Raw genomic sequence first — 15,030 nt, 5'->3', positions numbered from 1 at the left:
GTACACATATGCTTGCGGTAAGTCACATCAGCATACTGTGAACTGTCAACATTTCTGACAAGCACACAGGGGCGTTGCAAAAAACTCAAAGCTTAGGCGTCTACTTCCCGCTGTAGCAGTCACAGCAGATATAGTCAAATCCCATTACATTAGACGTAGCACAGTCTCTCAAACACGTTCGTTTGTCCCATCAGTACGACCGACATGTTCGACCGTAGCCAATGCCATGGACTTTTCTCCCACGGACTCGATTACATCGTCTCCTGCGAACAATCGATCAACGTCTTCCAACTCCAGCCCTTTAGTCTCTGGGAAGAAGAAGAAAATGATGGGCACCCAAGTCGCGTTGAGAATGGCGAAGATGATGTACGTCTTCCAGCCAATATTCTCAATCGCAATGGGCGTAATTTGCACAACCATCTGATTCTTGCATTAGCAAATGCTAAAAACCCACTTTCTTTCACTAAGCTCGGTCACAGTACTCACATAATTGAAGATCCAGTTTGCTGCAGTAGAAATAGAAGATCCCTTCTGACGCAGCCGGAGGGGAAGAATCTCGGATCTAAGCATGGTTAGTCGCCTGACTTGTGATACCGTCATGAGCGTACTCACGGATACACCCAGACCGTGGCCTGGAACCCAATCGTGAATGCGCCTTGAAATACAAAAAGCATCACTGCGGCGCCAATGCCCGCTGAATGAGAAATGTTCGTCTCGTTCTGCACCTGGTAAATAAGGCCGGCTTGCACAGCCATGGCGGCTGCCATCAAGCTAATCATTGACACGAACTGCGCAAAGTTAGATACTTTGTTGATTGTATCAATATGCACTGCGACATACCAACGGCTTTCGTCCGATTCTGTCAATCAAGAACCAAGGAATAAAAGATGCCACAAAGAACCAGGTCTGTAGAAAACCAGACATGAGTGCGGACATTCTCTCATCAAAACCGATGCTCTTGGAAAACAGCGTGTTTGTATAATCTAGACGAACAAGTTAGAAACCCGGACAAGACCATTCTTGATGGACTTGCAGAGGACTTACAAATAACCGCATTGATTCCACCAAGCTGCTGGAAAGCTTGAATGGAGCAAGCAATCAGCAACCGGGTCTGGGACTTGACACGATCGTTTGACAATAAGTCCTTCCACGAGCCTGTACCAATCGAAGCCTCGAAGGCGACAACTTGCAAAATATTATGATGCTGCCGCTGCACCTCGGGATCGTTGATGGAGGAGGATTTCATTCTAGCGAGAACCCGGAGGCAATCATCCGGCCGGTCGTGAGATGCCAGCCACCTCGGCGTCTCCGGGATGAGCATCAAGATTCCCATCATTGGCAGGATACATACACATTGCAGAATAACCGGGACCCGCCAAGCGTAGCTGCTCGTATGGGAGGAGAATGCGTAATCGATCCAGTAGACGAGGAAGATGCCAAAGTTGAGTGTTGACAACTGGGCGCAGACATCTACACAGAGGGTGAGCTTTTTGCCCAGGTATTTCGGCAAACTGATGAGACTTACAGACTCCCCGAGTGGCCTTGGGGCTAAACTCGGCTTGTAAAACAGGAACTGTCGAGTTGATGATGCCCAGCCCGAGGCCGGATACGATTCGGCCGACAATGAGCTGGGCTCTGCCATAAGAGGACGCCTGCAAGACGGCACCGACAATCATGATCCAACAACCGTGTCCGATGGTCGATCGGCGGCCGAGTCTTTCGCCAAAGATGGCCGAGAGGATTGAACCGAGGAAGCATCCCACTAGTTAATGCGCGTAAGTTGCTGCTCCCAAGGTATGAGCTGCCTCCCCCCGGAGGTCTAGAACAATAGCTGACCTTCGAAAATGGCAACAATGACCCCAATCATCTTGGAGTCCGGGTAATCGAACGAGCTGCCAAAGGCGGGAGAATTGACTATTGCACATTGGTTAGCCGCCACCGGGAACTCTGCATTGCCCGTCGCGTCAGTCTTCGTCCCCGAGACTCACCCAGTCCGCCCATGAGGCCATTGTCGTATCCAATCAACATGAACCCCAGAGATGTCAATGCCGTCACAGTGAGCAGAAGAGCTCGGCCCTCCAACTCGGGCACAGCCATGGCTGAAGGCAAAAAGGGGTGGAACAATTTCAAAAACGAGTCAGGAAATAGCCCAAGACTACCAAGGGAGGTATGTTGCAAAAACAAAAAAAAAATTCTCCAACAAGCTTTGTGCAAGAAGAGAATTCTGCGGCTTCTACACAGGATTCCAATGCATATGTATACGCATACATGTATGTGTATGCATGCGAGGCAAATCGTATGAGATTTTGTGGAGAATCCGGGGCACCCACGATCTCTCATATTAAGCTTCTCCAGAGAGTCCAAAGACGCTTCCACGTTTGGGGTCGCGTGGACAGCGGGCCCATCCACGTTCAAACGCCGCACCAAAAGCCGTCGGCTACCGGCACCGTAGCCTCTGCGCAATCGGCCGATTTATTGGCAATATAACCTGGGTAAATTCCTCTTGGCGGTTATTTGCCGGAATCAACCGGTACGAGTCTGGTTTCTCTCCTCGCTGCAAGGGCGCGAAACCGAGACTCTGCGCTGCGTTTTCCGCGGGACCCATTTACCGAGTCAGACCACGACCCACGAAAACCCTCAAGTGCCGACCACATGACGGACGAACCTAGGTACAGGTTCAAGTTCTTATTGTGTGCGCCCTCCTGCGGTCCGTCGGGCATGTTTTTGGAAACTCGCAATTGAGACTACCCTTGCAGTTGTGGCTGCAATGACTGTGTATCATCTCCAACCCGTGGACAACGACCTTCGGGGTCGGCTGGCCCTGGTTACGGGATCGAGGTGCGTGAGGAGCGCTGGCAATTACCCAACGTTGTCGCTGGACATCAGCTAACAGTCCTGGCTCGCCCGTTAGCGGTGGTATCGGTTCGGCGTGTGCAAAGGCATTGGCGTCTGAAGGCTGCGATGTTGTGCTTCACTACTCTGCAAGCAAAGTGAGTTTGCCCGACAGATGAAAAAAAAAAAAAAAAAATAGAAAGACAAAGAGGACAGGGACAGGAGAGAAAATATAAACTGCGCATGCATGCACTATCTGACCGCCGCCGCAGGAGAAATCGGAATCTCTAGCTTCTGAGCTACAAAATCGCTACCCGTCACAAGTATTCGTCACCGCCCAAGCCGACCTCACGGATCGGGAATCCACGCGGTCGCTCGTCTCCAGAATCCTCTCCGATGCGGTCGTCTCAGAGAAGCACAAGGCTATATCTGTGTTGGTCGCAAACGCCGGGCTTGGACGCCGCATCAGGGATGTCAAGGACATTGGGGAGCAAGATTGGGATGAAATGATGGAGGTCAATATCCGGAGTCAATTCGTCGTGACCAAGTCCTGTGTGGAGGGGATGCGCGCACAAGAATGGGGAAGGGTTATTCTGGTGGGCAGCATCGCGAGTCGCGGGAGCGGACTCAACGGATGCCATTACGCAGCTTCAAAGGGAGCCCTGTCGTGAGTGGCATTGATACAACATTTGAACTCGTGCCGTGTGGTGTCCCGTCCTTGTGTCTAACCGCCTGACAGCTCTATGGGGTTAAACTTGGCCACTCTTCTCGCACCAGAGGGCGTGACCGTCAATGTGGTAAGCCATCGGCATCAACTGTACACGCGAATATTGCCTTTGGCACATGCTGACATATGATGCTAGGTTTCACCGGCCATGATCGGATCAACAGGCATGATCCCAACGCCAAAGGAACGGTAGGCGCTCACTGCTGCACGTCGATCTGCATTTCGCAGTGGCTAATATTCTGGTGCTGTAGGACGTGGGCTTCAGACGTCAACGTCGAGGCGTTGAAAGAATCAGATCCCGGCCTGGCCATTGCCAGCAGCGTGCCAGTGCATCGACTAGGAGCCCCAGAAGAAGTAGCAAACGTCGTGGCAATGTAAGCTTCTTGATAACCCCTGACTCAGAACGCTACCCCCAGGACTAACTGCCAGACAAGGTTCGCAAAGACGGGATACATGACTGGGCAGGACATATTGTTAACCGGCGGTTTGAAATAGTGTATGGGGTTCAGACAATTAAAAGATGCATGTTGCACATCTGGTTGAACAATTCTGGTCGAGCAGAGGCAAATGTCAATTTTCCTAAATACGTTACTATCATGTTTCATCAATGAGATTATCTATGTCTATGGTATATGGCGACTCGGCGTAATCTGCCCACAAATCGGCCACTGCCGCGCTCTCTTCTTATACCTTGGCCACAACGGGCTTCTGCTCAGACACTTGCGTAAGTAGCTTTCCCTGTGTCACGGCGCTCTTCACATTGTCAATAACGAGGACCTCCATTTCTTTCTGTATTCCCAATTGTCAGCAAACGTCTCTTTCGTAGCATTGATGGGGAGAGACACCAACCTGTGTATCAATCGTGGCAGTGCCAATATGGGGTAGCAAAACGGCACCGGGGTGCTTCATCAGCTTTGGGTTGATTTCCGGCTCCTTGGCATACACGTCCAAGCCGACACTCCAGACCTTGCCAGATTCCAGGCTGTCGGCGAGGGCCTCCTCGTCAATAATGGCGCCTCTAGCCGTGTTTACAATGATGACTCCGTCCTTCATCTGGCTGAATTCCTTGGTTCCAATGAGTCCCTGGGTGGCAGGACCCAGCGGCAAGTGCACCGAGATGACGTCGCTGGTCTTGAGCAGCTCTTCAAAGCCGACGTAGTTGGGGACTTGGCCGGGGGCGAATTTCTTCTCCAGGTCGGCGACGGGCTTCCTGTTGTGATACTGCAGCCTGAATCCGAGGGCAGCGGCTCGCTGTGCCGTGGCAGTCCCAATGCCGCCCATTCCAAGAAGGCCCAGGGTCAGGTGGTGAGGATCACGCCCGAGAGGGCTTGCGCCTCGCCACTTGCCCTCGCGCAGAGCTTGCTGAGGGATCCATGCGCGACGCAAAGCACCGAGCATTAGGAAGATTGCGGTGTTTGCGGTGGCGGCGTCGACGGCCTTGGGGGTGTTGGAGACGGAAATATCTGCAGCGTGGCAGGTCAGTCAAGGGGGCTCTCTCGAAACTCCTCCGCTCATTTGTGCACGCAGTCCTTACTCTTGTCGGTGCAGGGCTGGACGTCAATCTGATCGTAGCCAGCGCCATTGTGTGAGATGAATTTTACAGAGGAGGGAAGGTGAGCAATGAGCTCGGCGTCGAATCGCCCGGTTATCTGACGCCGCTTGTTAGCCGCTGCAGCATCCAGAGGAGAAGCTAACATTTGAAGCTTACCTGGACAGAGTCGTAGGTTCTGGAAATTGCAACGACCTTGTCATACTTGCCGCTGTCGCAGTCGCGAATAAACTCTTCTCGAGTACCAGAGGTTACTTGCTAAAATTTCGCAAACCGCGTGAGAACAGATGTCACCTAAAGTGTTTTTTTTTTTTTGAGGGTGGTGTTGGCGTACCTGGACATCAGCGACGTCGGAAAGCTTCTCGAACTCAGCTTTTGCGTGGTGGACGATGCCAAGCATCAGGACGCCGGGTTTCGGGACTGCTGGACCTGCCATATTGTCTGTGGGAAAGGCTAGATGTTAGGTATTCTCGTACCAGGAATATGGTCGGTCTTGAAAAACGGCTGGTTTTAAAAAGAAGAAGAAGAAAAGGAGTTTTAGAAGCGATTGAAATGACCAACAAGCGACGGATTTGGCGGGAACATGACTGGTGGGAATGGCAGGATCATCAATTGACCAGAGACACCAACGTGGGGGGTTCTCGTCGCATTTGCCGGCAAAGGTCGCTCGAAAGAGGGACCACGACGAGCGAGAAAAAAAAAAACATTGAACCGATTGACCGAGTTCGCCATGGCGGCGCTCAACGCTATCGCAGGTTCAAACAACGGGTGCATGGATTTGACGAATCCATGACCCCGTCCTGGTGTGGATCAATGTGTCCCCGGCGGCCCCGGCTATTGACCCCGTCTCCACTTCCGCGGCCAGTTCCCCGCGACTTCAAAACAGCCCAGCAAAACTATGTCTGTCACCCTTCATGCCTCGCACGGCATTTGAGCCAACTTAAAGACTCCATCGCCCGTTGATATCGTCATTTTAGCCAATGGACTCACAGCCGATGCAGTCGCCGATGCCAGGCATGCCCCGATCAAAGGCCAAACGGGTCTCTCGTGCCTGTCTCTCCTGCCGCACGCGCAAGACAAGATGTGACCTGTGAGCAGAACATTCTTCTCCCCCTTTACGCGCGAGGGGTCACACAGCCCCTCGTCGAGGCCTGCCATCGCTTACTGACGCTTATTGGAACCAGTGATTCGGAGGGCATGTCTGGCTCGCCCCCATGTCGCCGCTGCGTTGAACAGCAGCTCGAGTGCGTGCTTGCAAAGTCGAGGCGTGGAGGCCGCAGGATCAAAGGTGTCCGTAACTCTGCCGTTCAGCCGCCGCCGCCGCCCAGGCGCGACAGCGATCTTGCCCCGTCATCAAACCCTCGTGGCCCTGCCAGCTCTACGCATGACGACGACGACGACGACGAGAGTGACTATCACAGCACTCAAGGAAGTCAAGCCCGTCCTGCACAACCGCTGGCCGGCACGGATGCTGTGCAAGGATGGCCGTCCTCTCCACCTCATGCCGGCAACTGGCGAGCAGACAGCCCCGACGCCGGATCCACACAGGAAATGGCAGACTCGAGGACAAGTTCTGATGGATTAGAAGGCCATATAGCCACTACGGACCTTTTGAATCCCTCTGATGCCCTTGATCTGCTTGCCCAGGTCGCCGACTTGGATCCAGGCAGGCAGCGTAATACATTGACTGGCCAACCTGGCCAGAGCAACAGACATGTCGACGGAATGCAACAGACTGTCGGTAGACCAGCTACCAGCTATTATCCTCCTCTGCATGATGGTATCCTGACGCCTTCAGACGCGTCGTATCTTGTAAAGAAGTAAGTTGCCGTTTGGTCATGCATACAACACACATGTTCGCCTGCTTACACGTTATTGCCTTCAGGTATCATGAGAAGTTCCATCCCTTCTTCCCTGTGGCATTCGCCGATATATTTGAAGAAGGACCCATTACCGAATGGGCCGAGAAGGAGCCTCATCTTTTGACAGCTATTCTCACTGTGGCATCTAAAGACGATCTCTCCTGGTTCAGAGTGTACGATGCATGCTCTCGTCACATCGAAAGCTTCATGTCAACCCTGATCTACGCAGGATCAAATTCAGTAGGGTCCGTCGAAGCACTGCTCATCCTTGCTGAATGGGCGCCACAACGCCCACAGGAGAATTCTGCCATCGGCTGTGGACAAGAAGACCACGGTGCCTGGATGCTGGTTGGCCTGGCCATTAGGCTAGGTTATTTGCAGAGACTGGAGCAGACGGCTCTTCTACCAGATGATAAAAAGCCTTCTCTGGAAGTCAGCAGAAAACGTGTGGCTTGGGCAGGTACGTCGCCTGTGCCCTTTACTTTGTGCCATCAACCGGGTGAATTGCTAACGAGGTGCCAGCTTGCTACATGAGCGACCGACAAGTCTCCATTCGACTGGGCAAAGGCTTTTGGTCTCGCGGTCCAGGCCCTTCTCTCCATCTGCGAGCTGCAGACTTTCCAACTCTGCATGCCCAAGCACTTGGCCCGGATAATATGGGGCTATTATTCCAAGCACATCTCGAACTTACCCAGCTGATTAGCAATGCTCACGACATTCTCTACTCATCTACCAGTCATAGGAAGCAGCTGTATGTAGGCGGAGAATACGTCAGATATATTGTAAGTGAACGAATGCCAAGGGAATCGGGGCAAATTACTAATGTATTCAAAGGATGACTTTGCTCAAATGGTCCGGAAATGGAAGCTCACGTGGGCAAATCACAGCTGTAAGTTGTGTTGTTTCATGTTAGCCTTGGACAGCTCACTGATTTTTTTTTTTTTTGTACAGTCACACCACCCGTAAAGGCGTCGTTGGTCTTGTCATTTGAATTCTTGCGCCTTTACATCAACGCATTTGCCTTCCAGGCCAATTTGAACCGAGCAGCAGCTCGAAACGCTCAAGTCGGGCCAGGAAAGGCTAGCGGGCCGCTGTTTTCCAACATTGCTGGAAAACCAGACGCAAGGTTCATATACGAGTCGATTGACGCGGCAAACTCACTACTCAGCATTCTGAACAGCTTCATAGACCCTGTGGCAGGGCTGAAATGCATGCCGCTCAAGTATTGCCTCTACGTCATCTATGCGGCCGTGTTTCTATTCAAGGCAAGCCTTCAGAAGCCCCCAGACTGTGAACCAATAGTCTAACATCATTCGCAGGCCAGGTTGGCGGGAGCAATAAGTAGCGAGGGCGACCGTGGAGTGCGACGTGCAATCCACGGTACCATTACACAGTTACAGAAAACATCCAACAACCCGCAGAGCCTCGGGCGAAGATATGCCACGTCACTGCGACTGCTCTGGAGGAAGTCGTCTGCAAAGCCGTCTACCAAGGGCGCTACCCGCAGTGACCCGGTAAGCGAGCCACCAGAGCTCGCAATGAGCCAATTGGAAGGGCAAGAGAATATTGTGCCGTCGGCGACGAGCAAACCCACAATGGACATGGACCCGTTGAGCGGGTTTTCGTGGAGGGACTTGGACTCGCTGGGACAGTTTATAGCGAACAACACGACGATGAATATGACTGATGGGATACTTGCGGGTACAGACTTTGATTGGGAGCACAGCTCGGGAGGACTTGATGATCTTGCGATGCGACCACAGTTTGACACGATGTGGGCGGGGCATGATATTATTTTCTAGGGAATCGGCAAAGGTACCGGACGTTTCGGAGTAGGCTTGGTGTCAGGTTTTTTTTTCTTTTTGTCGGACGGATACGGTCTCTTTATCATGTGCAAGTTGTTGTAATATATGCGACGAAAAATATACGAATGTCCTGCCATAAAAAAAAATATGGTGTCTTTGGACCACAGCCAAGCCAAGGAAGGCCGGTCATGGAAAAATCATGTCGGCAATTGCCGCACTGGCGGCGGGGGTTGAAGCGAGGGCCCACACCAACGGCGAACCCACAGCCGTTTGCGATTCATGAGGGTTCCTCGCGGACCATTTATATAGCTCATTAAGGCAATCTCCAAATGTACCCAGTGGAGCTTCAGCACCACTAATTCTCCGGGTAGTCTAGTTGGTTTATGGCGTCTGACTGTAAGAGAACAGCTCAATCAGAATGTCGCGTGTTCGAATCACGCCCTGGAGACTCTTTTTTTGCCACGGCTAGCTGTGGTGGGGCAGATATTATTTCAGGCCAACTCTTTTTATTCCCTCTCTTCGCCAGCAATGAGCATAGTAAGGGAAGGATGGAGAATTTGCCTCTTTTTTTTTTCTCCGGAACCGTCACAGACCTACTACTGGCTTTGATCGTGTTCCCTTCTTCGTCTTTATTGGTTGATCCCACCACCACGCGCACTCATGTACTATAAAATGGCATGAACATGGTCGCACTAGTAAAGTACGCAGCGTTCGTGCATACCCTGTTCACCGCATCTATCTCGGCCATATATCCCAGCCCCCCGCAAAGTCTTCCCGAAGCATTACAAATAGAAATCCATAGGCTAAGTACATTTGAACACACGTTCCAAGCCCAGTTACCTGCCCTTGTCACACCTGTAACAATTATAATAATGGCTGCTGTGTACCATTTTAAAATTGAATTTGTTTTGCCGTCTACTTTTCCTCTTCCCATGTAATACCATAAGTCTTATCGTGCTGCAATGCTCATGTAGTTACACAAATACACACAACACAACCTGTACATCCTTCCGCCGTCTACGGGCCTCACATAATTCTCCCACCGGGCGCTCACTCCTCTAATAAAAACTCCCTCAAGACCATGCGCTATGAGGACGCCTGTGATGATTTATAGTCCCCCGCTTCTCTAATAACTCGCTACCCTTATGCCAAAACTGCTTTATTCACCTTTATATTAGTTATTAGACCTTCCAGCACCAAGACAGATAACTTACAAGCCTCTGAATCCATCTCCGACGACCTTTTAATACTAGCAAATCTTCGTGTTTTGTGACAATTGGTGTGAGAGTGGTGGAGTCCGGTAGCAGTCTTCATCTTCTTCAAGAGGTAGAGGCCATTCCGTACATTGGTACTATTAGTGCGTGATAATATTCCTGATTATGGATCCAAACCAAACACACATCAGCAGGGAAGGGGGATAAAGCAGCTACGTCTATTTGTATCTTAACGACCAGGTTCGACACAAAAAGCAAGTAGTTTAACTGAACTGACTAAAATCACACACCGGCAAGAAGTTCCTCTGGCCAACTCATATAGCTAAGTGAAACAATGACAAAAATAAAAGAACATAATGTAGAATCTACTAGTTATCAAACTTTTCCAGCACTTTCCATAGCACTCCTCTCTGGCTCTACGCTCAGCACGAATTTGAGCGCGTTCGGCTGCTATTGGCTTGCGAGTGTTAACACCCACGATCTGACAATCGGGATCGGCATTGGTGAGGCTGTCAGTCGTCGTCAGCGATGAGAATAGGAAGGGTACGCGTGCCATTCTGGATAGTAGTTAGTGAATGTTCATCATAGCAAAAGTCATAAGCGTTGTGCTTACCTGATGACGCCCGACGTGCTCAAAAGCTCGCTCGGCTTGGAGAGGCTGAAGACGGAGGACCTTGCGGCCACGATTAAGCAGGTCTACTGACCATGCTCTTCCGACTAGTACGGGGTGACTCTGTCGGTGACCCATTTCCCGGTCAACCACGTTGCTGGCCAGATCATTTATGGCGTCGATGAGTTTCCTGGACGTCGGGTCTGGATCTCCAGGGATCTGGTACTCGATGGCAAAACGCCTTAGAGCACAGGAATAGAATAGTCGATCGACCTCTATTTGGATCTCCACCAGTTTATTGTTGTAGGGGTATTTAATGACGCAGCGATGAAAAACTCTATTATTGCGACGGGAAGGCATGTTTATATTGCTGCAGAAAGCGTTAGCTATTATCACGGCAGTAATAGTATTTGTCATGTAATTGAATGATACTCACACGAATGATATTGTAGTAATCGACGTGATAAAATAAAGGGCGCGGACGGCGAGGGCGATATTGTAATTGCTGGGAGGCAGCGAGGAAGGTAGATGTGATGTGTGAGGGATGAAAAGAGGCTGCTGTGATGTTTCGGGGGTTAAATAAGGTTATCATGATAGTCAGTAATTCACTTACTACATGCTTGGGCAGCTGGCTGCAGCCGTTTCTCAAGTGTGGTGTTACAATATGAGAATGTTGTGAGATGAATCTGGCATTTGGAGCAAACGGCTGTGGCAATTCCCTCGCACGTGCAGAAAGTAAGCGTTTGTGTGTGTTGAAACTTGACATGGACTCTCTCGCCAAATCACAGTTGAGACAGCTGCGACAGATTTCTCTCCTTCGCAACCCTCCTTCAAACGCATCACATTTATCGCCGTGCAAAACTCATCATCTCTAGCACCAGCGTACGGCCTTTTTCTATTGCAATTACTTACAAGTTTACCAATATATATTTTTTAGAGACGGTTATAGCTGTCAATGCTACTTTGATCATTGTGGCTGCAACGAGCCAGGGCAAGCATATAACAAGGGCGAGGGTCAGGCATTATAAATGAATAGTAAGTATCATTGACAGCTATAACCGTACTTTGAGATGATGTTCTCGCCCTTGCACGTGCTTAATTGCAATACATGCTAACTATTTGACAAGGCATTCTGGTCAAGTTTTACACCAAGGGCTGCGTTCACCATGTGGAGGTCATTAATTACGCGAATCGCACGATGAACTTGAGGCTTTACAATGTGAACATTAAGACGTCAGATGATGCTTTGGAGCTGGCCATGTACTTCACTTTCGTCCAAGCCTTCCAAGAGGGGATGATGTTGATGCTGCGGGCCAAGGACCCACGAGCATTTGAGAAGGACAAGGAGAATGAGAAGGACAAGGAAAATGAGAAGGACAAGGAATGGCAAACTTGACCCAGTGGCGTTCCACTCCAAAAAGTCATCGCCAGCAGAAACGAATTATGAAATCCATAGGCTACATTTCAACATTTGCCCGAAGCCCGCGCGGTCTGGTACTTTTTTTTCCCGCTCAAACCTGATAAAACTAGGTTTCGGGTAGCCACCCGCGCACCGGAGGCCTTGATTCCCCACGCGTCAAGGATTGGCATCGGCGTGCGCTCTTCCACCATTCAATGTTGACCTCCATGTCTCCATTTCAACCTCCCACCTCACCATGACACACCTGACTCGTCCGTCTGTCGGCGTCTCTCGACAAACAAGACTCCGGGGAAAAGGCCACTCAACCCCACAATTTCCCCGGCACCCCGCGGATAAAAAAGGCCAAGGTTCTTGTATTGACGTTTCCTGTTTTGTGAACAGGAACATGTCCGGATGAATGCATTTGCAGCCTTGTACGGAGTAGGTGAAGATATTTTTCTCCGCTGCGAGCTGCGCATAGACAAACGGGCCGACTGCAAGTTGCGGATTTCTGCGTGGCGCCTGGGGTAGTTTGTCGATCACCAGCAGTCGATCCTCATGTTGAGCAACGTCGAGACTGGCCACGCGGCACGACCTCTAGACAAGATGTATATCTTAAAATCGTGGTCATGGCCCATTTGAATAGAATTGTTTTGGTAGCGGATCATCGCTAGGTACATGCAAGTATAGAAGCAACGCTACGCTGTCTAACAAGACGTGACAAGATGCGGCCTTGCTCACTCGCCCTGCTGGCTCTCGCAACTCTTGCATCATCGGCATCAGCATCAGCATCAGCATCATCATGCCAACCTCGCACCCAGCATCTTAGTGACCCCCCTTACGAAAATTACTTCTACTCCGACTGCAATGTCGACGCGCAAGCCGTCGTCACGAGTCCCCTGCCCGACAGCAACCTCAGCATCATCGGACCGCGTCTCATCGTCGCGTTCCCCGCTGGGAACAGCGGCATTTGCACCTTTTTCCAGCCGCACAAGGACAAGAATGGCACGCTGGCGGTTGCCCTCGTCAATTCGACCCTGGGAGCGCCCCTCGGCGCAGTCACGTCTCAGACAAATGCCACCAAGTATCCCCATGTCGGCGTGCAGGGCATCCTGTCGTTCAACAACTCGGCCGAGGTGGCCGTGGCTATCCTCGGCAGCGTCCGAAACATCCGCGACTTCACCGAGGGACCGAGTCTCTTGAGTCCCGTCATCCAGGACGCCGTCAAGGTGGCCAGGTACAACGGCACGGGGGTGCAGCTGTCGCGGCTGTGGCTGGACAACGTCACGACAACGACGCTCACCCTGGTCCCCTGGAGGAACGACAACGCCAGCATCAGCATCTCCAACAAGACGGTCGTCTTCGGCGCCGGCTTCTACCACTTCTCCACGACCTTCAACTACCCGCAGCTCAAGCAGCTCGAGCCCCGGCAGATCCTGAACAACCAGTCGCAGGGCCTCGCCCAGCAGGACCCCGCGGGCCAGGTGAGCTCGCTGTCCTTCTTCTCCTACACGGAGAAGCTGCTCGCCGGGGGCTGGCGCTTCCTCACATACTTCGGCCGCGACAGCCTCATATCCGCACTACTCTTGCAGCCCGTCCTCAGCACGGGCAACGGGTCAGCCATGGAGGCCGTCATCGGCGCCGCCCTGGAGCGCATCAACCGCACCGACGGCTCCGTGTGCCACGAGGAGACCATCGGCGACTACGCCACGTTTGTCAACATGCAGGGGAACCTCTCCTCCACCGCCGCCGGCTTCACCTACCCCATGATCGACACCGACTACTACCTCCCCATCGTGATGGACAAGTACTTCCAGGCGCAGCCGGGCCGGATCCAGCCTCTCCTGGCGACGAGGGCCGGCGCCGTCGACGCCGACAACAGGAACCTCACCTGGGGACAGTTGGCGTACATTAGTGCCCAGAAGATCATGAACATGACCGCTGCGTTTGAGACGAACCCGTCTGTCGCGAACCTGATCCATCTCAAGGAGGGCCAAGTCGTCGGACAATGGCGCGACTCGACGTACGGCATTGCCAACGCCCGCATCCCCTTCGACGTCAACTGCGCCCTGGCACCGGCGGCACTGTACTCCATCTCCCGGCTGGCCGGCATGCACGGCGTGTATCCAAAGACCCCGGCCACATCGGGCTGGGCCTCGGCGGCGGCCCGGCGCGCACGCGTCTGGGAGGCCGAAACCCTCCGCTTCTTCCAGTACAACACCACGCTGGACACGGCGCGGGCCAGACTGGCCGACTACGCCGCCAAGAACACCTTCTACAAGGGTCCCACCAACGCCGACTCCCTGGCCAGGTACTCCTCGGCCGGGGGGCTCATCGTCGACTACGGCATCGCCGTCCACAGCTCCGCGGCGCCCGACGTCGTCCCCGTCAGCCACACCGACACGGCGTTCAGACACTTCCTCCTCAACGCCACCGGCGACGACGCGCAGCAGACGGCCTTTATCAACGCGTCGGCGAATGCCATCCTGCGCCCCTTCCCCGCGGGCCTGACCACCCCCGTCGGCGCCGTCGTCGCCAACCCCGCGCTGTCGGGCCAGGACGTCCTCATCGCCAACTTTACCAACGCGGCGTACCACGGGACCGTCGTCTGGGGCTGGCAGCTCGCCCTCATGGCCAAGGGCTTCGAGAGGCAGCTCGCGCGGTGCGGCACCCCAGCGCCCGCCGGGTCCCCGGGCTTCTGTAGGGACGACGCCGTGCTCGGGGCGCTCAGGGCCGCGTACAACCGCTTGTGGGACGTGATTGAGGACAACGAGGGGCAGCTGCAGTCCGAGGTATGGAGCTGGACGTTTGGCGCGTCCGGCAACGGGACCGGCGGAGCGTACAAGCTCTCGCCGCTGGGCGTGTTGCCGCCGCCGCCGGGTGTCGGTGCCGGGACGGAGAGCGATGTGAGGCAGCTGTGGAGTTTGACGTTTCTCGCCGTCAAGAGGAATAAGGCGTATCAGTAGGCGGAAACTATTCATGGACTCTTGTTGCTTGAGTATATATATATATATATATAGGTGCCGCTTTCA

General features: G+C 52.8%; 7 protein-coding genes across 7 annotated transcripts; 4 read left to right on the top strand and 3 right to left on the bottom strand.

The window, feature by feature from the left end:
- Nucleotides 1–168: 168 nt before the first annotated feature.
- On the bottom strand, nucleotides 169–2,097 carry MAA_04966 (sugar transporter STL1; the record flags this gene model as incomplete). The annotated part of the gene is made up of 8 exons (XM_007822477.1): nucleotides 169–420; nucleotides 487–562; nucleotides 613–788; nucleotides 841–983; nucleotides 1,045–1,470; nucleotides 1,526–1,762; nucleotides 1,837–1,914; nucleotides 1,989–2,097. The coding sequence occupies 8 exons, from the start codon at nucleotides 2,095–2,097 to the stop codon at nucleotides 169–171; spliced, it is 1,497 nt and encodes a 498-aa protein (XP_007820668.1).
- Nucleotides 2,098–2,767: 670 nt separating this feature from the next.
- MAA_04967 (short chain dehydrogenase) lies at nucleotides 2,768–3,937 on the top strand (the record flags this gene model as incomplete). Its single annotated transcript, XM_007822478.2, has 6 exons — nucleotides 2,768–2,838; nucleotides 2,912–2,990; nucleotides 3,105–3,499; nucleotides 3,572–3,629; nucleotides 3,696–3,748; nucleotides 3,811–3,937. The coding sequence occupies 6 exons, from the start codon at nucleotides 2,768–2,770 to the stop codon at nucleotides 3,935–3,937; spliced, it is 783 nt and encodes a 260-aa protein (XP_007820669.2).
- A 306-nt stretch (nucleotides 3,938–4,243) lies between these two features.
- On the bottom strand, nucleotides 4,244–5,544 carry MAA_04968 (D-isomer specific 2-hydroxyacid dehydrogenase, NAD-binding protein; the record flags this gene model as incomplete). The annotated part of the gene is made up of 5 exons (XM_007822479.1): nucleotides 4,244–4,348; nucleotides 4,409–5,022; nucleotides 5,094–5,208; nucleotides 5,268–5,366; nucleotides 5,443–5,544. 5 exons carry the CDS (start codon nucleotides 5,542–5,544, stop codon nucleotides 4,244–4,246), a joined length of 1,035 nt encoding a protein of 344 aa, XP_007820670.1.
- A 761-nt stretch (nucleotides 5,545–6,305) lies between these two features.
- MAA_04969 (C6 transcription factor) lies at nucleotides 6,306–8,772 on the top strand (the record flags this gene model as incomplete). Its single annotated transcript, XM_007822480.2, has 6 exons — nucleotides 6,306–6,928; nucleotides 6,994–7,430; nucleotides 7,493–7,752; nucleotides 7,805–7,859; nucleotides 7,922–8,205; nucleotides 8,290–8,772. 6 exons carry the CDS (start codon nucleotides 6,306–6,308, stop codon nucleotides 8,770–8,772), a joined length of 2,142 nt encoding a protein of 713 aa, XP_007820671.2.
- A 1,729-nt stretch (nucleotides 8,773–10,501) lies between these two features.
- On the bottom strand, nucleotides 10,502–10,959 carry MAA_04970 (uncharacterized protein; the record flags this gene model as incomplete). The annotated part of the gene is made up of 2 exons (XM_007822481.1): nucleotides 10,502–10,546; nucleotides 10,603–10,959. The coding sequence occupies 2 exons, from the start codon at nucleotides 10,957–10,959 to the stop codon at nucleotides 10,502–10,504; spliced, it is 402 nt and encodes a 133-aa protein (XP_007820672.1).
- Nucleotides 10,960–11,627: 668 nt separating this feature from the next.
- Nucleotides 11,628–11,995, top strand: MAA_04971 (uncharacterized protein; the record flags this gene model as incomplete). The annotated part of the gene is made up of 2 exons (XM_007822482.1): nucleotides 11,628–11,634; nucleotides 11,727–11,995. The coding sequence occupies 2 exons, from the start codon at nucleotides 11,628–11,630 to the stop codon at nucleotides 11,993–11,995; spliced, it is 276 nt and encodes a 91-aa protein (XP_007820673.1).
- Nucleotides 11,996–12,723: 728 nt separating this feature from the next.
- Nucleotides 12,724–14,964, top strand: MAA_04972 (uncharacterized protein; the record flags this gene model as incomplete). The annotated part of the gene is made up of 1 exon (XM_007822483.1): nucleotides 12,724–14,964. One exon carries the CDS (start codon nucleotides 12,724–12,726, stop codon nucleotides 14,962–14,964), a length of 2,241 nt encoding a protein of 746 aa, XP_007820674.1.
- Between the last annotated feature and the right edge of the window lie 66 nt (nucleotides 14,965–15,030).

Source organism: Metarhizium robertsii (assembly GCF_000187425.2).
Source record: "Metarhizium robertsii ARSEF 23 chromosome Unknown MAA_Scf_1, whole genome shotgun sequence".
Taxonomy (NCBI): domain Eukaryota; kingdom Fungi; phylum Ascomycota; class Sordariomycetes; order Hypocreales; family Clavicipitaceae; genus Metarhizium; species Metarhizium robertsii.
Note: the sequence above shows the minus strand (reverse complement) of the source record. Positions and strands in the feature narration are given on the sequence as shown.